The sequence below is a fragment of the Geotrypetes seraphini genome, chromosome 8, assembly GCF_902459505.1.
Source record: "Geotrypetes seraphini chromosome 8, aGeoSer1.1, whole genome shotgun sequence".
In the NCBI taxonomy this organism is placed as follows: Eukaryota; Metazoa; Chordata; class Amphibia; order Gymnophiona; family Dermophiidae; genus Geotrypetes; species Geotrypetes seraphini.
In genome coordinates this window covers 187458206-187480831 of record NC_047091.1, presented here as the reverse complement: position 1 = coordinate 187480831, position 22626 = coordinate 187458206, and the positions used below count along the sequence as shown (strand labels likewise).

The 22626-nt window shown below is 43.7% G+C and overlaps 1 protein-coding gene across 4 annotated transcripts in view; it reads right to left on the bottom strand.

Annotated features, from left to right (window-relative positions):
- The window catches only part of LOC117365346 (RING finger and transmembrane domain-containing protein 2-like), a 76110-nt gene that overhangs the window by 27737 nt on the left and 25747 nt on the right, over positions 1-22626 (bottom strand). For all 4 annotated transcript variants that reach the window (XM_033955684.1, XM_033955683.1, XM_033955682.1 and 1 more), the window contains one exon: positions 17497-17650. In XM_033955684.1, coding sequence (XP_033811575.1) covers positions 17497-17650 — 154 coding nt within the window. The remainder of the gene's footprint in view (positions 1-17496; positions 17651-22626) is intronic.

Sequence of the window (22626 nt, the reverse complement as noted above, 5' to 3'; positions counted from 1 at the left end):
GACCCAAAAGAAGATATTCCCTGAGTCTTAGTGGAGCAGAAGTGGCAACACAAGTATTTTACGGCAGTGCGATTTTGTTTCTCTTGGTAGGAGGACAGGGGTGGCAACAGTCAGATTCTCTCACCCTCTCCTGAGTTACATTTTCTTCCTTCTACTGCACAAACAGAAGAATCCATTTCCATGGAAAGTGAAGCAAGGTAAATTAACACACAGCAGCCATGTGGTGCTTCAGAGACCGTCAGCATTGCAAGTTGGCAGCGTTGGCAAGTTCCTGACTTTCCCCAGGTAACAGCTTGGTAGGTGTGGAATTCAAAAGCAGAAAAATAAATACATACCCACATTAAGAAACTGCGCCTCGGGAGCTCCTGGGGGTAGGCTAGGTCACAGTGGACCTTGCCAGGGAGGGTAAATGAGAAAAACAAAACAAGGAAAGAAAATAAAAAAAAGAGAGTTCTGCCAGAGCCCTGGGGAAGGAGCTAGGGGACCGTGCCAGAGTCGGGAGACCAATGCCAGGCACGAATATTGAAAACAAAAGCTGTGGGGGGAATTCTCTGCTTTGCATGAATGTTACCAGCCTGGAGGTCTTGGCAGAATGAGATCCAAATGTGGCCGAGGTGTAGGAAACAGAGAACTATTAGGGAGGAATTAAACAAGGTACACAAGCAGAGGTAGATACAGAAAATATTTCCTAACTTTCTGAAAGCCAATTATTAAAAACCCTTAAACTGTTTCCCTTCTGATTTATGCATTTATTGACTGTCTTGATGAAGAGAGTCGCTCTTTTATTTCTTTATCACACCACTCTTTTTTTTGCCTGTGACATGAAGAGCCCAATATTCAGCCAATAACAATCAGTATTTTGCTGCTGTTAAACCTAGAAATTCAATGCTGGACCATGTCCGGGCTCCAGCAGTGGCGCAGTAAGGTGGTGGGAGGGGCGGTCAGCCCTGGGTGCCATGTTGGTGGGGGTGCCGTCTCTTCTCATTCCTCCCCTCTACACACGAGCCCCCCTTCCTCCTAGTTGAAGTTGTTGCTTGTGGCGGTCAACACGTGCTCCTCACGATCCCGTCGGCTGTCCCACTGATGTCTCCTAGGAAGTGACGTCAGAGGGAGAGCCAATGGGGTCATGAGGAGCACATGGTTGACCGCCACCAGCAACAACTTCAACTGAAGGTACGGGGACAGGGAAGGAGGGAGCGTGTGCAGCAGGTGGGATCAGGGCAAGGGAAGGATGCCACTGCCCCAGGCGCCTCTTGCTACGCCACTCGGCTCCAGCCTTGAATTTCTGGGTCTAGGAAACTGCCTAGAACAGAGCTGTTAAATGTGAAATTCAGAACTTAACCAGCTATGAAGAAGCGCATAAAGATAAGACTGCGTTTTGTGAGATTCTATTTAGGCGATTCTCTTAACTAGCCAAGTGTCAAATCCACCCCCGCGATGCCCCAAAACAGCCAATTCCAGCTTGAGTGTTACCAGAGCATTTTCAGCCACCACTATCCGGTTAACTGCTGCTAAAAATGCCCCGTTAGCCCCTCGATAAGTAATTTAAAACTGCTCGGAGCCTCTCGTGGCTGTTTAAATCATTCTGGTTATCGGGTCCATAGAGTCTTCTAGCAATTTGCCAATTTCAATGATATCTCTTTGTAACTGTGTGCAGAGTGCAGGTGAATTTTTCCCTATATGGGAATTTCTACGTTCATATGTAGGCATTTTCTGGGCTATTTCATGTACATACGTGATAATTCTAATTTTAAAAGTATGTGGATAAATGCAAACTCCTCCTTAACCCTGTTTCCAGGAAAACTTCTGCTCACTAGTTAAAGGTATGGAAAACTTGAACTACAAAGAACGACTTAAAAAACTGGGACTATTCTCCCTTGAGAAAAGGAGACTGCGAGGGGATCTGATTGAGACTTTTAAGATAATAAAAGGAATCGACAAGATTGAGCAGGATAAAAAGTTATTTACGATGTCAAATGTGACCAAGACAAGAGGTCATGGACTGAAGCTGAGGGGGGACAAGCCCAGGACAAACGCCAAGAAGTTCTGCTTCACGCAGCGAGTGGTGGACACCTGGCACGCTCTCCCAGTAGAGGTTGCTGCAAAACCCACACTTCTTGGTTTTAAAGGCAAGTTAGATGCACATCTCTTCGAAAGATGCATAGAAGGATACGGGTGACTAACCTTTTTTTTTGTTTGTTTGTTTGTTTCACCAGGTTACACCTGGCTGGGCCTCCGCGTGAGCGGGTCACCGGACTTGATGGACCTAAGGTCTGATCCAGAGATAGCAGTTCTTATGTTCTTTTATCAAGCCGCACTAGCGGGGTTAACGCGCGCGACTTTTCATCACGCGCTAATCCCCGCGCTGGTCTAAAAACTACCGCCTGCTCAAGAGGAGGCGGTAGCGGCTAGCGCAGCCAGAGTTTAACGCGCGCTATTACGCGCGGCTTGATAAAAGGAGCCCAAAGTTACAAGCACGTGCCTTATGTGCAGTTTCATAAAGCGCCTATTTCCACAAAAAAACCACTGCTTTTATACACAGGAATGTTGCATGACTCATGGAGATCCACCTTCTAAATTACACCCCCCCTACTTCAGTAGGAAGGGAGGAGGAATTATTGAAGTGTGGCAAAGTCAACTTTTTACCACTGTGCGTGACTCACCAGTTAGTCACTTCTGTGGCATATAAATAATCCCGCTTGCAATGACTTTGTCATGGCGCCAATGCTCTCAGGCACTTCTTAAAGGGGCTAGCAGGTTATTTCCTGAGGTAGCCCCTCCCCCTACCCATGGCGCCCCAGTTCAAGACCACTCTCCCTCTTATAAGCCTTCTCCCAGGCCTAACTGGCATAATCCCTGGTGTCTAGTGGGGTTGATGCAGGAGTAATCCCCAGCTGGTCCTGTCCTATTCTGGCCCTAGGCAACTCTTAACACTAGGCTTATATGGCAACTTGAACCCTGAAGGTAAAGGGTAAGGGTTTACATTTGTTATATACAGATAATTTCTCTGTCCCTAGCGAGCTCAGAATCTAAGTTTTGCACCTGGGGCAATAGAGATTGAGTGACTTGTCCAGAGTTGCTGTTAGGTGCCATCGACTCGTGCTCGAGTCCTAGCGACTTGATGAATTACAGATCTAAAAGGAGATCGGTTTTGTGCTAGTCCAGAAAGGTCCTCCAGCGTCATCCCCATGGTTGTTTTCAACGTGTCCAGCCATCTGATTGCAGACCGTCCTCTTCGCCTGGTTCTTTTGAACTTCCCAAACACGATGCCCTCCTCCAATGATCTTTCTCTTCTGACGGTGTGACCAAAATAAAACAGTCAAAACTTCATCATTTGGGCTTCGGGTGCCATAGCCGGTTTGATCTCTTCCAAAATCAATTTGTTAGTTCGTCTGGCAGTCCATGGCATGCCTAAAATCCTTCTCCAGCACTAAAACTCAAATGAGTCAATCTTCTTTCTGTCTTGTTTAAGGAGTTACATTACATTACATTAGAGATTTCTATTCCGCCTTGCGTTCAAGGCGGATTACAAAAGATTTATGGTTGATCTGTTACAAGAAGAGATCAGTGGTCATGACTAGTAAAGGTAGAGAATAGGGCGGGTATTTTCAGAAGTTAAGAAGATAGGAGGAATGAGGTAATCGTGATGTTAAGACTTAATCAGGGATTTCTTGAAGAGTATGGTCTTTATTTCTTTTCTGAATAACCTGTAGTCCGTTGTTATCAGCAGATTTGGTTACATTGAGAATTGAACCCAGATCTCCAGGTCCTCGGCCCACTGCACTAACCAATGGGCTACTTCTCCATGGGACTACTGCTAGGTGTTGCAGGTGCAATTTCGAGCCCAGCACCATCAAGACAGAGGAGAAATTGAGGATCCCATTAAACACCAAGGATTAGACCAGGCTGGCCAAGAGGTGAGTTTCTAGACATCTGGGGAGAGCGGTGCATAGGGAGAAGTAGCCTTAAATTGGTGGGAGCCTTGAATGAGTGAGATATCAGGAGGGGATATGTGATTGGGGGTCCAATAGGGCAGTTCAGGAAATTGCATGCCAGCCCCTTTAAGAAGTGTCTGGGAGCATCAAAGTTCCCATTGCGCTTCAGATGGAAATATGGCACCAGCTCTTTTGCTGATGGCATTTTCTAGGAATAACACACCTTGTTCAATTTATATACCAATGAGAAATTTTGCATGCTTTGCATCTTATTCCTATATAACGAATTCCTATATATCCTAACATTAATGTGTATTTCGGTAACATAACATGTATTATTGCCCTTTAACACGTTAAGGGGCAAATAATGCGCATTAGGATTGTAATGCACCATAATAACTAGCCTCCTTGCTTAGACAGAGGAAATATGCTTGCTTTTCCCTCCCTCCTATGTGGCACACAGCTGATGGATGCATAGAAGAGAATAGACAGACATGGCGAAAACAGCTTGCTTGGTTAGCAAACGGGCCGAAAAACATAATAGATCATTCAGTAATCAAATACATTTCTATTCTAGCACACAAGAAGCCCTGAAACTCCAGCGTTAGATTAGAAATGCAAACAGGGATTTACAAATTCAATAATTCAATGATTATCAATTCCCAACTTGTACGCTGCTTCGTGGATTCTACATTTAGAGCAATCATTTTTAATTACAGATATGTTTTATCCTATTAAACAAGTGCATTGTAATGCTACTATTAATCAGTGGCTTATGCTGCTTTGCACAAGAGTAAAACAAATTATTACCAAGAAATGCCTCTCAGAACAAATAATCTTATATCTTATCTATTTTTTTATGCTATATTTTCCTGAAGCTGTGATAAAAGATGATTTTGCTATGAAATAGTTTCTTACTACATGAAAAATAGTGACTCACTCAGTGGAAGTGTGTTTATTTAGACCTTGAGGCAGGTCTTTTTGGAAAAGAAATTAAAAAAAATAAAATGTTGTCCATTTGGATGGTTAGCTAGGACAGAAAATGAAAATACAATCAGCATAGTTGAGACAATGGTGCAGGGATAAGGGATTTAGATTTTTTAAGAACTGGGCAATGTTCTTAGAAAGGGTGAGCCTAGTTCAAAAGAGTGGACACCACTTCGTTCAAATAGCCTTTGCGTGCTAGCGCCACATGTTCAAGAGCCATGCCGTAAGAACAAAGCATTCTGCAGGGCAATTGTGCCCTGCGAGAGCAGTTGTGGATGACATGTAAGCCTGAGACCTTGGTCCCTTTGCAGACGGACCAGGTCTGCATACCACAGTCACCTTAGCCAATCTGGTGCTACTAGAATCACCAGACCTTGGTGTGTCATGATCCTGCACAGAAGCCTGCCTATCATGGGCCACGGAGGGAAGACGTCGAGACCAACCTTTGACCATGGTTGCACCAGAGCATCCAGGCCTTTGCTTCCTGGCTCATATCTTCGACTGAAGAAATGAGCTATCTTTTTGTTGACCACCAATGCCATCAGATCAAATGTCAGGCACCCTCACTGACTACCAATACAGGTGAAGGCTTCCTGAGAGAGTAACCACTCCCTGGGATCTAGGGTCTTCTAGTTGAGAAAATCCGTTTGCACATTGGTTCACTCTTGCTACATAAGATGCTGAGAGCACCAAGAGACAGGCCTCCACCCATTGAAACAGCATTTGGGCTTCCAAGTGTAGAGAAGCACTCTTGGTGCCTCCCTGGCGACTGACATAGGCTACCGCTGTTGTGTTGTCAGAGAAAACTCATACTACTTTGTTCTGCAGTGTGTCCCAAAAGCCTGAAGCACCAGGCAGAAGGCTTGAAGTTCCAAGCAGTTGACTGATCACTTCCTCTGAAAAAGGGACAGCATCGCAGCACAATCACCCTTTGCAATGTGCCCCCCAGCCATACAGACTGGCGTCCGTCGTCAGGATCACCCCTGTGGAGATGCGAAGAGGAACTCTTCTGGTTAGAGGATGAGGGACTTATAATCGAGACTAAAACATGTCTAAAAACCTGCCCGTCAGCACTTGGTCAACCTAAAAGACAGGTTGTCTAAGTGCCAATAATCAAACCTATTTTTGGACATATTCAGGGGTTTTTTAGGCCTCTGAATGCCACTGTGTGCTCAGAGCTACAGGGGGCGTATCTGGAGGAGTGGTTAGAGTGGGATGTGGACGGGATGGGGGTCCACCTAGACTTATTTTTCCTGCAGAGAGGTTTTACGAGACTTCCTGAATGGAACTTATACATTGTGACTTGGACAATGTAAAAATAGGTATAAATGCCCAAAAGTACCAAAGAGACCAGATAACCACTGCAGAGACAAAGTAAAGACCCACATACATTCCCCCAGTGTTCACCGACCCCCTCATACCCCCGCAAAGATCGGAATTAAAATGTACATACTTGTCTCCAGAACATCAGCACCTAGTAAAGGAAAGCCTAGTAGAGCTGCACAGAGGTGGCTTAAGTAGTCTGGGGGGGTGGGCTAGTGAACCATAGAGAGGAGGACCCAGGCCCATAAGCCACTCTAACCACTACTAAAACCTATTGTACTGCCATATAGGTGCCACCATAAGGGCTATTAGGGTTGTAGACAGATGCGGTATAAGTGGGTTTTGGGGGGGGGGCTCACCATATCCTATAAGGGAGTTCTGATGAGATGTTTATGTGGCACCCTTTTTGTGAAGTTCACAGCAGTGCCCTGTAAGGTACCCCACTGCTATGTTGCCTTGTCTGAGTGGTCAGACCATCACAATGCTGGCTCCTCCCATGTCCAAATGGTCTTGTTCTGGGCATCTGGGACTTAGACAAATTTTGGTTGAAAATGTGGTATAAAGATAGACGTACTGGCAGTCTGGACAATCAATAGCCTGGACGTCCAGATAGACGATTTAAAAAAAAAAAAAAATATATATATATATATATATATATATATATATATATATATATATATTCTAGGCATATTTTTTGAGAATGGACATTTTACCACTGCCGACTTTGGGCCATACGTCCGAATCAGACTTAGACGTTTCTTTTGATTATGCCCCTCTGAAACTCCAACCACCAGGCTAGATTGCAACATGCTTCTAATGTCCAAGGCAGCTGCAGGCACAAGTGGAGAAGAGCACATTCTGGAGCAGACGCAAGTGCACCCTTGCCCAGGGAACCACATCCACAGTTGTAACCACTGATCTCAGCACCTGCAAATAATGCCAGACCATCAGAACAGTCTCACTCCAAAACTCCCGTATCTGTCACAGAAGCTTCTCTCTGCAGGCTTTCAGGAGGAACACCTTGTTCTCCCTTGTGTTGAATTTGACTCCCAGATACTCCAAGATCGCTGCAGATGGCTTTTCCGAAACCAGCCCCCCAGCTTCTGTAGCAGCTGAATCACTCTTTGAACCACTAGCTTACCTTCAGATTCAGAATGGGATCAGCCAATTGTTCAGATACATTACATTACATTACATTACGGATTTCTATTCCGCCTATACCTTGCAGTTCAAGGCAGATTACAAAAGATTTGACTGGACATTTTCCAGTGAAGATACACTTATTTTTTTTTTTTTAACAACAGAGGAGATCTAGCTGGAAAGATTCCGAGGGGATTTACAAGTTGGTTAGCAAATTGACAGTGCTGAACTGTGTGATATAAACAAATAGATTACATTTGGAGTAGGTAAGATTACAATACATTTCAGGGATCTGTTTACTTGGTAGGTGATTTGGGGAGGATTTTATAGGGGAGAATTATCTGGAGGTAGGTGAAGATATACTGGTATATCCGCTCTGCACAGGTGTGCTGCAACTACAGCCATCAGCTTGTTGAAGGTCTGTGGCGCCATGGCCAGCCCAATTGGTAAGTCTGTGAACTGGAAATGTTTGCTCCAGCACATGGAAATGCAAAAACTTCCGGTGCTGTGGAAAAATAGGAATCTGCATAAGGGCCTCCGTCAAATCCAGAGAGAAATTCCCCAGGCGCCACTGAAGCAACCACTGACTGCACCATCTCCATCCAGAAACAGGGTATCTTGAGGGCCACCATTTACCTCTTTGAGGTTTAGAATCAGCCTCCAGTCTTCTGAGCTTCTCTCTTGGGCACTATGAATTATATCGAGCATCTGCAGGAGTCCGGGTCTTTCTCTGGTACGGATTCTACGGCTTCCAGATCCAGCAACCTTTGCACTGTTGCTTGGACTTTGGCTGATTTTCTAGATTCCTAGCCAGAGAGTTCAGAAAAAGATCCGGGAGGGAACAAAAGAACCCGAGCTTGTACTCCTCCAGTATAATGTCCCACACACAGCAGTCTGTAGTGATCTCCGCCTACGCTCCTCAAGAGATCGATAATCTCCATCTGATGCGTGACTTGATATCATAACTGCTTCTTCGGAGTTCTGGCGAAGTAGGATCCTGATGATTCCCCCAATCAATAGGATCCCACTTCGCCTGGCCCCTTCAACTTTTGTCTGGAGCCTTGAAAAGATCTTTTGCCCGAAGGCCCTCCTGAAAATTGGCAATATTGTCTGAGGGTCTGAAAATTACTGTGATCTGACCACCTAGGGGCTCGAGGTCTGCTGTACGGTAAAGACTTTGGCTTGTGATCCTGCACACTGGCCATAAGATCATCCAGACCTTGGAGGAGGAATCCCTCGCCCACTGTCTGATCCATGGCATCTTGCGGGAGAAAGTGGAATAAGCAGACATTTTGATCATGACTCTGAAAGGATCATACAGAGCATCAGCTACATAATCCACTCCAGACACTAGAAACTGGTTATCTCTCCCAGCAATTGATTCTGGATCATGGCGCAATTTGAAGTGGCAAGCCAGGTGACAAAAGACACTGCTGCAGCTGCTTTTAAACCTGAGGCCGCAGCCTCTTATGAACAAAATCCAGCCTGTGGTCCTGACATCCTTTAATACCGCGCTGCCTTCACTGGGAAGGGAAGTACACTTGGTAACCTGTGCCACCATGAAATCCACTTTCAGAGGAACACAGAGCTGGTTAAATTCAGCATCCATCCAACAGAGCTTTGCCATGGCTTTGGCCACCCGAAGGGTGTGAGCATTTTTGTAATGTCTTGATGAGAGGGAAAACAGATGATCTGTGCTTTTGTGCTGCTCATAAGTGAGTACTGTGTAGAAAAGGACTGCGGAGTCTCTATATTTAATTTCTAGAGTGATTCCATGATCACCTCCAAAAGCACTGAAGGCTTAAACAGCCTGTGCACAGTCGGGTCCTCTCGAAGATCAAGACCCTCCACCAGATCCAGATCTGGCCTCTCTAGAGATGAAGCAGCATCTCCTGCCCTCTTCATCCCAGCCTGGATTTGTGGTCCCTGAAGCAGGTCTCCTGCCATTTGCAAACCCCTTTGAACCACATTAATCACATGACAGAAACTTAAACATACTTCCTTTAGAACAGATCCTTTAGGGACAGGTACTCTGCAAGCAACACGAGTTTCAAAGAGAAGTTTTCAGGTTTCCAAGTTTTATTTAAAATTTGATAAAATGCTTATAAAAATTTCTAAGCAATTTACAATTAAAAGAACCAGGGTAAAAAACCACTTAAATCATACCAAACCAAAGCAAGACAAGCACTAACAGGAAAAAAAAAAAGGAAGGAGGGGAGAACTACAAATATGATAGAAAAGTAACATTAAATAGGTAAACACATAAAGAAGGGTTGCATGGTAGCCTAAAAAAGGCTGGTTATAACTGTGGAATTAATAATTAATTTACGGATCGGATGTTTATCTCTGACTTCTGCTCTCAAATGCATCATTAAAAAGGAAACTTTTGAAGGAACTTTTGAATTTATCTAATTGTATTTCTGCTCTAATAAAGGATGGCAAATAGTTCTTGTATTGATGGTGGGGATATGTTTTCATGTTCTGAACTGGTATAAAGTTCACGAGTAAAAGATATGAACAAACTTTTCCCCTAATACAGACAATTTGAAAATTACAGCTAAAAAGCTTAATTTTGTAACTGTACCCATGCATATAAAGTATGTGCTTAGTCTTATCTATGCTGAATTTTCAAAGCAAAATTATATGTGCATTGAAAATTATGCTAGGAAAACTGCCCTGCACCTTGGACACCCTAACTCTGAGATGAAATACTTTTCCCATCACCCCTTTAATTAGAATCCTGGAAGTTCACCTTGATAAACAGCTATCTATGACCACTCAAGTGGACCAAGTTGTACGCAAAGGCTTCACCACGCTTTGGAAACTAAGATCCATAAGAAAATTCTTTGAACTTGCACCTTTCCGATTACTAGTCCAATCGCTAATGTTAAGCTTCCTGGACTACTGCAACATTTCATACCTAGCAGGCATTTCCGGAAACTGAGTATCATCCAAAACAAGGCAGTGAGACTAATCTTTAACCTGAAAAATTTTGACCAAATAACTCCATTCAACCAAAAATTACATTGGCTTCCTGTCAAGAGAAGAGTTCTCTTCAAATTTGGATGCCTTGTCTACAAACCCTACATGGCCTATTGCCTAACTACCTAACTGCTCAATTCTTGTTCTCGTTGCCAAGCCACTCCACGCGCTCACGATCATTTTTTATCTACCCTTCAGTCAAAGGCTGTACTCAGAAAAGATTCATTAACTGACTCTTATATACCAAGCCACTTCCAGAGATCCTGAACTGGGCCAAATAGTTAGAATATCAACATCATATATGCATTTTAGAAAGCTATTAAAAACCCATCTGTTCTCAAAATTCTTGTAATCCCTTCAAAGCAGCATACTGATGTGAAACTATTGTTAATTCATTGATGCCAATATTCTATCTATTGTAGCTCACTGACAATGGTCAGCCCATCTCTTTTGTACACCGCACAGAACCAAAAGGCTTTTACGGTATATAAATAAAAATTTATGTTATGTTATTAGTAAAAAGATGAATTTTCAAGAAGTACTTGAAACGTGGGCAAGATGGTTAAGATGAAGTTGTTTTGGGAGGGAATTCCAGAGAAAAAGGATGAGATAGAACATTACAGAATGAGTGGACTCAAGATGGGCAGGAGATACAAGAGGCAATATAAGTTTAAATTTATTTGCAAGTTGGGTGGGCGGTTTTATAAAGGCTCTTTTCAGTGGGCTAAGTGATACTTTACCCATTTAAATACTTTTGAAAATTACTCTATAACGGGGCAATTTTACCGAGGTGGAGGTAGGCGTTTACAAAGTCACCTTGACATATACCTGTATTAACATAGGCGCTAGGAAAACACAGCACCCACTTTTATTGTGATGATAAAGAAATAAAAATACATATATTTTGTGGAATTTAATATACCACTATTCATAGTAACATCGAAGAAGTTTATAATATACTGTATACATATATTTAACACATTATCAAAGCTCATGTATTGTAACAACATTACTGAAGCTCATGCAAACCGCTCTGGATTGACTCCCCAGTCATTAGTAGTGGTATAGAAGTTTCCAATAAACAGTATTATTGGGAGTGTGTGGCACATGGGTTAGAGTTACAGCCTCAGCACCCTGAGACTTTGAGTTCAAATCCCTCACTGCTCCTTGTGACCCTGGGCAAGTCACTTAATCCCGCCCCTTGTCCCAGGTACACTAGATAGAGTGTGAGCCCACCAGGACAGATAGGGAAATAAGATAAAGTACCTGAATGTAAATCACTTAGGATATAAGTGGTAAATGTACTGAGCGATCCCGACGCATGCGTAGACCATCTATTTGCCTGTCGATGGTCTGCGCATGCTCTCTCCGTGTAAGGAAGACACTTTCACAGGCCGGGAGGGGGGGGGGGGTCAATCTGCTAGAACACTTGACTCCTACTAGGCCTTAATCCACCCCGACTCTCCTGCTCTCTGCCGCCTTCCCTGCAGTGTGAGCTCACGGGTTTAAAGCAGGGCAGCACTGTGGCGTGTTCTGGAACACGCTGTAGTGCAGCCCCGCTTTAAACCCACGGGATCGCACTGCAGGAAAGGCAACAGAGATCCAGAGTTGGGGCAGCAGAGATCAGTCTGGGTGGCAGAGAGCAGGGGGAAGTGGATATTGTGAACCGAGTTTAGCAACGGTATTTTGGAGCCGAGCAGGGCTGGAAGATCGGGGCAGAGAGCAGGGCAAGATCGGGGCAGAGAGCAGGGCTGGAAGATCAGGGCAGAGTGCAGGCAGCAATGGAGTAGGAGAGTCGGCAGGGATGTGTGTGACTGGTCCCCAGAAGTCGCTTCTTCTGTTGATTGGCCAGTCTAGTCGGTGTTCCAGATTTGTTTAGTGAATCACGTCATTGCCTACTTTGCATTCTGTTTCCCCTCATTTGCATGCACAGATCGGAATTGGAGCGGCACAGAGGTTAGTGAATCGGGTCGGAGGAAAATTGGGTCGCAAACCGATCGGTACACGATCGGTTTGCTTAGTTAATCTACTAGCCCTTAGTATCTTTAGGAGTAATACTCAATACATTTAGCCAAATGTATTCAAAGATTTGTTTTATCAACTCCATTTCACCCCCCTTCCCCCACACTAGTTCATCCCCTGGTGTCCTTAATATAGATTTCATCCATCAAGTCTAGTATATCACACGGAAAAAAGGTAGGATAAAACTGAACCCCCATCCAAAAAGTCAAAAGCAGGGAAAACCCATCAATGTGCACTACTGCAGCTATGACAGGGCCCCATTACCATTCCCCAGACAACTCTCAGCCCTACCGCCTCCCACCATAGCTGGAAATAAAGATGGATTTTGTGTCCCCTCCTCTTCTCTCCTAACCTAGACAAGGATTAATGACCCACTCCACAGAGCTCCCAGACAAGCAGAGAAAGGCTACGCACCTCTTCTACGGCTGCAATTTATCTTGGGAAGATGGTCCCCCCTACCTTGCAGCAGATTGGGTGTGCTCTGCCCCCTGGCAAATTAATCTCCCCAAAGATAAATAAATAAACAAATGAAGTAGATACCAAGGACTTGGAAGCACGCCAGACAGGAATGAATAACTCTTCTGTAATGCTCTCTATCTGCTGAGATCCAAACAAAAAAGGCAAGTCTTGAGTTTAGAGGTATCAGGAGTCTCAGAAATGTTAACTAAGGGAAGAAGTTATCAACGTGAGCTATCATTAAGATGCTTTACTTTAGCACAGGTTAAGAGTAAAATAATACATCTTAGCAATAGCCCATGTTGATAACTTCCCCATTTAATTTTTTTTCTTTAATTAAAGAAGGATGTTATTAGTATGGGCTAGCTTTCTCATGTGTTATGCTACCGTTAACCCCAGTTATTAGTAACTAGTTATTAGCACAAGTCCCATTTTATGCAATGAGACCTAGTTACTAATAACTGGGCTTAACATTACAATAACAACTCTTAATGATAGATAGCTCATATTAACAATGTACCCCTTAAAGAAAAAAGAAATGACTGGAAATGGAAATCCCTGCTCTATGTAATAAAAGTAAGGGACAATGAAGCCATTGTGACATCACTGATGAAGTTGGCTCATTGGAAGAATGAGGCATTTTGACATCACAGTATCAGAATGAGCCAAGTATAGGACAATGAAGCCATTGTGACATCACTGATGAAGTTGGCTCATTGGTGGAATGAGGCATTATGACATCACAATATCAACTCTGGTCACAAGAGGCTGAAACTATTCACGCTAAAGGGGGGGAGTGATCAACATGGACTACTCTGAAGAAGTGCTATTTTACTGTTAATACCAGTTATTAGGAACTAGATCTCATTGTATAAAATGTGGCCTGTGCTAAAAATAGCAGGAGTTACTATGGAATAACCTGTTTTAATGGTAACATCTGTTGATTATTTCACCTCAAAAAAATCCTACCCTCCTAACACATAAAAGCAACTTCCAATTCCAACCATCCAACTGTACCAACCAAATTCAAGAACCAAAAACAATACTAACCTTTAGCACACCTCCAGCAAACATAAGGATGCATTTATCTGTCTGTTGTCTGCATGTGTGGATGCACACATGTATACATGTCTGTTCTACAGTATCTGTTGGTGTTTTGTTGTTGTGTGTGTGTGATCCACCTGGGTGTTGTGTCTGTGTATGTATGGTTGTGTATAGGCCCTCTGTGACTGGAAAAACAGAGGGGAGGAAAGATGTGGTTTCAAAGGAAAAATCTTTATTTTCTGTGTGTTAGTGTATCAGTCTTTCTAGATTAGAGAAGCTGAAACTGCTTCTCCAATAGAAATGAACTGGGGAATTTTTCAGGGGGGGGTATTTCTCTAGAAACCCTGGTTTAATTTGGCCCACTTCAGCCCCCACAACAAACCTCGTACATTTCCATAAAATCTTTGAAGAATTATTTTGCACCCGGACAAAAAAACAGAAAGTTAGAGTGATATTCTTTACCTATTATTTTCCAACATTTGAATGGATTGAAAAAAATTAAAAAACAGTATTCTATAATATATGCATGATTTGGCACACCGTCAAAAGCGCGTCAAACATTGGTGCTTCGACAATCCTGTGGTGACATTTGCATGCAGGACTTGTGCGCACCATCACTTCCGCTACTTTTAAGCCTTTCCATTAGCGCTGTGAGGGGGGTTTGGGGGGATCATTTACAAGTCCTTGCACTCCCATTGGGGGGTTGGGGGGAACCTCCCCCCCCAAGTACACTGAAAACTCCCGTTCTCCTTTCAATTTTCGCTGTTCGAGAGTTTTCAGTGTAGCGGGGGGAGTTCTCTCCCCACACACACCCTCCAAAGGGAGCGTGAGGACTTGTAAATGTAGTGGGGGATTCTCCCCCACACACCCCTCTCACAGGGATAACGGAAAGGCTTAAAAGCGGCAGTGGGCACATGTCCTACACACAAATGTCGCCACAGGATTGTTGGCACAACAAAGTCCAGCATGCTTTTGACGGGTCACCCATGATTTGACCAAACTCTGTCCATTCACTTGCCCACAGGCAAAGTACATGCCATCAAAATAGGGTGTGGACTTTTCCCACTAATCACTATTCTGTAAGACGACACTTATCTTATATACTCAAATATAAATCCTTCCAAACATAAGCTGAGACATTATTTCCTGAAAAAAGGGGAAAAATGTTAACTCAAATATAAGCCAAATATTCCTTCCCCATGATGGCTGGCATTTCTCTCCCTCTTCCCCGTCTTTCCACCTTCTGTGCTGACTAGCATTTATTTCCCTCTTCCTTGTCCCTCCCCCCCCCACGGTGACCAGCATCTCTACCTCGCCTTCCTATACCCCTCCCTCCAATGGTGACCGACACTTTTCTCTTCCCTATCATCCCCTATGGTTACTGGCACATCTCTCCTTTTTTCCCATCTACCTCCTCAAGTGACTGGTATTTGTCCTTACCAGTAAGCAGATGGTGATACAAAAATAGCTGCAAGCAGAGCTGTCCAGGGCCTTGAGTATTTGTGCATGCTCAAGGTTTTCTGGCTCTCACCCTTGGAAGTGGGCAGGCCTTTAGCATGCGCAAATGTTCAAGGCCCTGGACTGGCCCTGCTTGTAGTTCCTTCTGTCTCTGTGTCAGCCTTAGCGTTCGGGCTTACCAGTAAGACAAAATGTTGGTCACTGAGGGAGGGGGGAAGAGTATTCACTCCGCAGTTCCTTAGTATCTCTCCTCTCTCCCCACACTCACCCCAGGCACTCCGCTCATCAGATAAGTCTCTCTTAACTGTACCCTTCGCCTCTACAGTCAACTCCAGACTCCATCCTTTCTACCTTGCTGCAACGTATGCCTGGAACAAACTGCCTGACTCGATGCATCAGGTTCTGTCTCTGGCAGTGCTCAAATCCAGACTCAAGACCCACTTCTTTGAAGATGCTTTCAATTCCAAACTCCAACCCAGCTGCTAAGCACCAATATCTGTCTTATCATTCCCTCTGTAATTCCCCCACCTGAGCACTGTGGATTGATGCACCTTCTTATCCAGTTTGCCTATCTTGACTAGATTGTAAGCTCTTTTGAGCAGGGACTGTCTCTTCAATGTTTTGATGTAAAGTGCTGTGTATGTCAAGTAGAGCTATAGAAATTAGTAGTAGTTAGGCAGAATATTGTGCTGACTTGACTGTAAGCCAAGATCCCAATTTTTTTTTGGGGGGGAGGGGAAGGCATAAATCTCAGCTTATACATGAGTATATATGATATGTGTGTAAATGACTAGGATACTGCTATTATAAAGCCTCCTAGTGGTGAAGAATGGCCAATAATTAAAATCCATTCTTTTGTCTATTCAGCTGAGTGACATCTACTGTGTAGATATACAGTATTATCATAAGAATAGCCTTACTGGGTCAGATCAATGGTCCATCAAGCCCAGTAGCCCACTCTCACAGTGGACAATCCACTAGTACCTGGCTAAAACCCAATGAGAAGCAACATTCCATATAGAACCCCAAAGAGTAACAAGATTCTAGAATCCCCAAAGAGTGACAACATTCCATGCTACTGATCCAGAGTAAGCAGTGGCTTCCCCCATATCTTTCTCAATAACAGACTATGGACCTTTCCTCCAGGAACTTGGCCACACTTTCCTTAAAACCAGCTACGCTATCTGTTCTTACCACACTCTCTGGCAATGCGTTCCAGAACTTAACTATTCTCCGAGTGAAAAAAAATTTCCTCCTATTGGTTTTGAAAGTAGTTCCCTGTAACTTCATCGAAGGGATCGTGGGATACTGAGAGAAGTATCCAGGAAATAAGTATAGAAACCTGACCAGGTCGTGCATGTGCAAAACCGGAGGGTTAGGACTTCGATGGGAAGATAGGACTTCAATGGGAAACCAGGGTGGCAAGGGGGCCCCTTCTGGTGATTCAGACAGGTGACCTGTTTGGGCCGCCGCGGGAGCGGACTGCTGGGCATGATGGACCTATGGTCTGACCCGGCGGAGGCACTGCTTATGTTCTTATGTTATGTTCTTATGTCCCCTAGTGAAAAATCGATCCACTTGCACTCAGGATTTTGTAGACTCCCCTCAGCCGTCTCTTTTCCAAGCTGAGGAGCCCTAACTATTTTAGTTTTTCCTCATACGAGAGGAGTTCCATCCCCTTTACCATCTTGGTCGCTCTTCTTTGAACCTTTTCTAATGCCACTATATCTTTCTTCATTTTTCTGATTTTTTTCTAAGTCAACAGAATATTTGGGTAGCATTCAATCCAAACCACTCCAAGTCAGACACACAGAGACAACACAAATAAACACACATACACAAGCAGAGGTTGGAAAGAAATCCAGGATCCAAGCTTCACATGCTTTATCCACTTGTCTACCATACAGTCTCTTTTTTTCTCCTGTCTTAATACCCTACCTCTTTCCTTTCTCCTTTTGCAGCAAATAAATCTTCATCTTGCTTTATTGTCTTACCTGTCTTTTCTTCCTCACTTTCTTTCACCTAACCTTCCCTGATTCTTTTAGCTCTCACAGATATCCTTTCCTCTGCTTCTCTTTCTAAAATCCTTTTGTACTTTTTGAATGTAACAAATCTGCTTTACATTGGACAAATCCAGGAAATATTTTACCTTTGATTTGACAGCCAGGACAATCCTTGGCAAGGCAAGGATCAGGCATTTTAATGCCACAGTGATGTACTTCAGCACAAAGTCTGCAATGCCCACAATCCACATCAGCTGGAAGAAATCCAGGCTTTTCAGCTTTGGTTTCAGGAATATGAGGCTGGAGACGCATCAGTAGATCAGACAGGAAAGAAAGAAAAACACAGCATGTCAGAGACAATTCCTGAGAGTATAAACAAGTGAAGATTCAGCACATCACAGCAGTCTGTACAACAAGTATCTACAAAGGATATGAATAATGAAAATGATTTTCAGAACTCCAGGAACACTTAGAACTTGGACAGTATTACTTTGTCTTTTGAGGGGTCCTCATTTATAAAAGGTGATGTCAGCTGGAATATTCTGTATGGAAAATACACAGTAATAGTTCCCATCAAGCAAAATTTCAGTTTAAAGAAAACCACGAAAGTTACGTTCTCTTTCGGAGCACTGCAGGAAGCACAACCTTCTGCATCACAGACATTTTATCATTCGCGCAGACTTGAACTCAGCATTGTTTTCAGATTTTAATCCAAATGGAACAAATGTTTAACCTACTTTATGCCAAAGGCACTTTCTTATCAAACTTTCAGGAAGTCAATCAAAACTTATCTCTTTGACAAATTCCTCTGACTCCACTTCTGTCTTGATGCATTCCTAAAACACTCCCAGATAAACTCGATTCATCTTAACATGCTAATGGAAAGTTTCTGTATTATCGCTGTCTTCCTCTGTAAACCACTCTGAACTATTTGTAGTATTGCGGTATATCAAAATAAAGCTATTATTATCCATGTGTTTTTATATCAGGACTTTTAGGGACACCAGAAGAAGACAATATTGTTGAAACACGGACCGTGCTGGGTTCATAGTTCCCAACGGTTTGGATCCTAGATATATTTTATGTGGATTATGAATGTGTATATTTCTTAATAAAGCCTGCATCCCGAACATCACCATCTCCACAGAGATTTTGTTTTTGCTAGATTCGCATTTTCTGTGGGATTAAGAGTCAACCTTTTGCCTGTTATCACACACTGTAATTCACTGATTTATACTGGCTATACTGTCCCAAATTTATTGCGCAAGCCTCTGATACTAAACATGACTGCTCCCAGCTAGAAGAAATGAGAACATGCAGCTTAGTAGTTTGCCGGTCCACAAAATAATTCTTTTATTTCTGCCGGTCCACGGGTGTAAAAAGGTTGAAAAACACTGTTCTAAAGCATTATGTCGCATGTACTGGAAGGAAAAATAATCTGTCATTTTCTTCTGGGCTGCATTTTGATACTACATCACCGGCACGCCACGCACCTTGTAGGCGCCCTGCTCTCTGCCCCGAATCTAAACTCCCCCTCCTCCCTGCCGCCCCAACTCTCCTGCTCTCTGCCTCCTTCCCTGCAGTGCGAGCCAGCGTGTTTAAAGCAAGGCTGCACTACGCAGTGCAGCCCCGCTTTAAACCTGCGGGCTCGCACTTCAGGGAAAGCGGCAGAGAGCAGGAGAGTCAGGGCCAGTGAGTTTTAGCCTTTTAAAGAGGCTGCTGCTGCCGAGGATCACCCTTCAAGACAACTGATAGAAACATAACATAGAAACATAGAAATAGACGGCAGATAAGGGCCACGGCCCATCTAGTCTGCCCACCTTAATGACCCTCCCCTACCTTTCTCTGTGAAGAGAACCCATATGACGATCCCATTTTGTCTTAAAATCGGGCACGCTGCTGGCCTCATGGTAGTTGAAGAGATAGCAGGAGAGTTGGGGCCTTCCCCCCCAAATCAAAATGCAGCAAAAACGAACACGAACACATGCACAGACCATCTACAGGGAAAGCAGATGGCCTGCGCATGCGTCAGGATCCCACACTAGCAATCTGTGTTGGTGGATGGGGGTGTTCCTCCGATCGCCCCCATTAGAATATTATTGGTTGCAGAATCCATCGGACCTGCCTGGATCGGACACAGATTGGTCACGATCGGGCAGGTTAGTGAATCTAGCCCAAAGTTCAGCAAAAGAAACTAAAAGAGTGTAATCATAAAAGTGGCTAAAGAAGCATCGCAGGCACATCATAAACTAAACCTCCCCCCAAAAATACAATATAAATAGTGAGAAATAAATAACAAAACCTTGCGTGCATAAAGGTTTAAAAGTCTCTGCTGCAGAGCGTGAAATAAGAGTAGCTGCCCTGCACTAACAAACGTTGTAGTGTGGCAATAGATTACAGAAAACATACAACAAACAGATCCAACAAAGTCTGCAGTTCAGAAGGCAAGAGCAAAAAACAAGAAAAAACTGCAGATCAAAATGTACAAGATGCAGGCTTTGTGAATTTGTACCAAATATTAATGCAGTTACTGATATCACCTTACTACAAACCAAGGGACCCAACATGGTCCACGTTTCGGAGAACACACAGTGCACTTTCGGCTTGCGTTTCATTCACACAGGCTTTTGTTTTATACCATTCTCATTGCGGTTTATCTTAAACCTTAGCAACCATGGACCCCTGAAGAAGGTGTGTTCTCCGAAACACGGACCGTGTTGGGTCCCTTGGTTTGTAGTAAGGTGATATCAGTAACTGCATTAATATTCGGTATAAATAAACATAGTCTGCATCTTGTACATTTTGATCTGCAGTTTTTTCTTGTTTTTTGCAATAGACTACAGAAAACATAAAAACCATCGGCTAATATTTTATGGGAACTTAAGATAACTTAAAATAAGTTTGTGCACGTTAAAAATAAAAAGGAAGAATGAAATAAAGCCCCGGTGGCTCTTACCTAGTAGAGACAATCTGTAGCGCTCTGACCTGAGCAAACCAAAAGTAAAAACCGGCTCGAAAAAACGCCGGCAAGTTAAAAAGGGGGGACACAGGACAAGTGCCGTAGTCACAACCATAATCATAAACAAAACGTGGCATGAAAAAAGTACACTCAAGAAATCAATGGTCACATGATGAATTAAAACCCGATTAAAAATAATAAATATATAAAAGTGAAACCGGCTCTATTATACTTGAGGGCAGGATGTGGAGGTTCACTGAAATAGGTGGAATCTGTTCTTTGAAATATGTGGGTACTTGTTTCCCATCCTGTGTATATTAAACCTATACCTGATTTTATTTACTGTTTTAATTTTTTAATATTGTATTTTATACTCCCCTCTTCCCTAATGTATTAATGTCTAGTAGTGTTTTATGTGATGTATGTGGGTTTTATTATTTTTATTTGATTTGTTATTTGCTGTAAATCGCATCGAAATATGATTTTGCGATCAAATCAAAGAATTTATTAAACTTGAAACTTAAACTTGACACACATTGTGAAGATAGTATAGCTGTCCTACATTGCCATGCCCAGTGAGCCAACTCTAGTAGTCATTTGGCATTTTCTCACGGGCCAAATATAATTACACTGCGGGCCAGAGACTGACATCCCTGGTTTAAAGGAAGATTTTTTTAAAGATGCATTCTTAATGAGAGGAGTTAAAATAATTCTCCCTAATAAAGATGGAACTTGTCCAGCCCGAAAAAAATGATTTAGAATTGCTGCAAGCCATTCAGTTATCTGAAAGGGCGGATCTGCCATCAGATATGCAGAAGAGCTATTCAATACACAATACGATTCCACTGTACAATATTAAGGTTTTTTGTTTTCCCTGCCTTTTGTTTTTTCCCTGATTGTCTTACTTTCCTTTAATGATTTTGTATTTCATTCTCCTTTATCCTTTTCTTTTTGGTTTGTTAAGTTTGTCTATTAGTCTGCTTGGACGTAATATATTACTAAGTATTGTATTGTTCCCCAAATATTGTAATTTTAAAATGTTCATCGCTTAGAAATATGATTAAGCGATTAATCAAAAATTTTATTAAACTTGAAACTTGATTTAGACAACTTTCTCAATAAAGAGCTGGTCTTACTGGCTGTAATAGATAAAAATGATGACCAGCATTTATCTGCTGCAATTGGTTCAATACTGGAATAAATGCTAAAATTAATAACTATATCCAAAACTGGATGAATAGAGTTTCTAATTTTTTATCTGAAAAGTACTGAACTAAATCCTCATCTGAAGGGGTTATACACTGAGGCCCTGATTCTCCAAAAGTGCGTCCCGATTTTAGGCAGCTGTAGGCGTCCTACAGCTGTCTAATCAGCCAATCGGGATGCATGTTTTTTTAAAAAAATGCTCCCTAGGCAGGCCGCCTATATTGAAGGCGAGGCCCGCAAGACACCTAGGCCCTGATTCTGTATAGGACGCCCGGGAGAGGCGTCCTATTCAGAATCGGCCTAAACTAAACCCCGATTCTGTAAACCGGCGTCCATGTTACAGACACGGGTTAGAGAATCGGGTTAGATTAGACACGGCCCGCTACACTTATCGCGGCAAGGGATCTCTCTGCCGCGATAAGTATAGCGGGCCGCGGCCTGTCCGATCGCTGGCAGGAAGGGTGCCCAATCCCTCCTGCCCGAAGACGCACCCTCCCGACACTACCGACCGCCCCCCCGACACTACCGACCCCCCCCCCCCCCCCCCCCCGACATTACCGATCTACACCCCCCTCCCAACAATATCGATCGCGGGCAGGAGGGTGCCCAATCCCTCCTGCCCGAAGACGCACCCCCCCCCCGGGCGCTAACAACCCCCAAACCTCCACTCCACCAAACCTGTTCTTACGGCGAGATGGGTCTTGTACGTCCAGCCGGCAGGCAAGCCTGGTCGAAATGAGGCGGGCCCGCCCCTTCCCGGCCCATTCCGCCAAAGCCTAAGGCCTGATTGGCCCAGGCTCTAGAAGCCTGGACCAATCAGGCCTTAGGCATAGCGGATCCACCCATCCCCACTAAGTCTAAGGGAGACGCGTAGGGCCGCCTAGGTTCAGCCTAAGGCCCGCCTAAGGCCCTTACGAGCTTAGGCATCTTGCGGGTCTCCCTAGGCTCCCAGAGGCGCCTTCAGGCCTGCCTGGGGAGCATTTTTTTTTTAATGTGCATCCCGATTGGCTGATTAGACAGCTGTAGGACGCCTACAGCTGCCTAAAATCGGGACGGCACTTAGGAGAATCAGGGCCTGAGTATCACTAAGCTCTGAAGAAACAGATGTCAA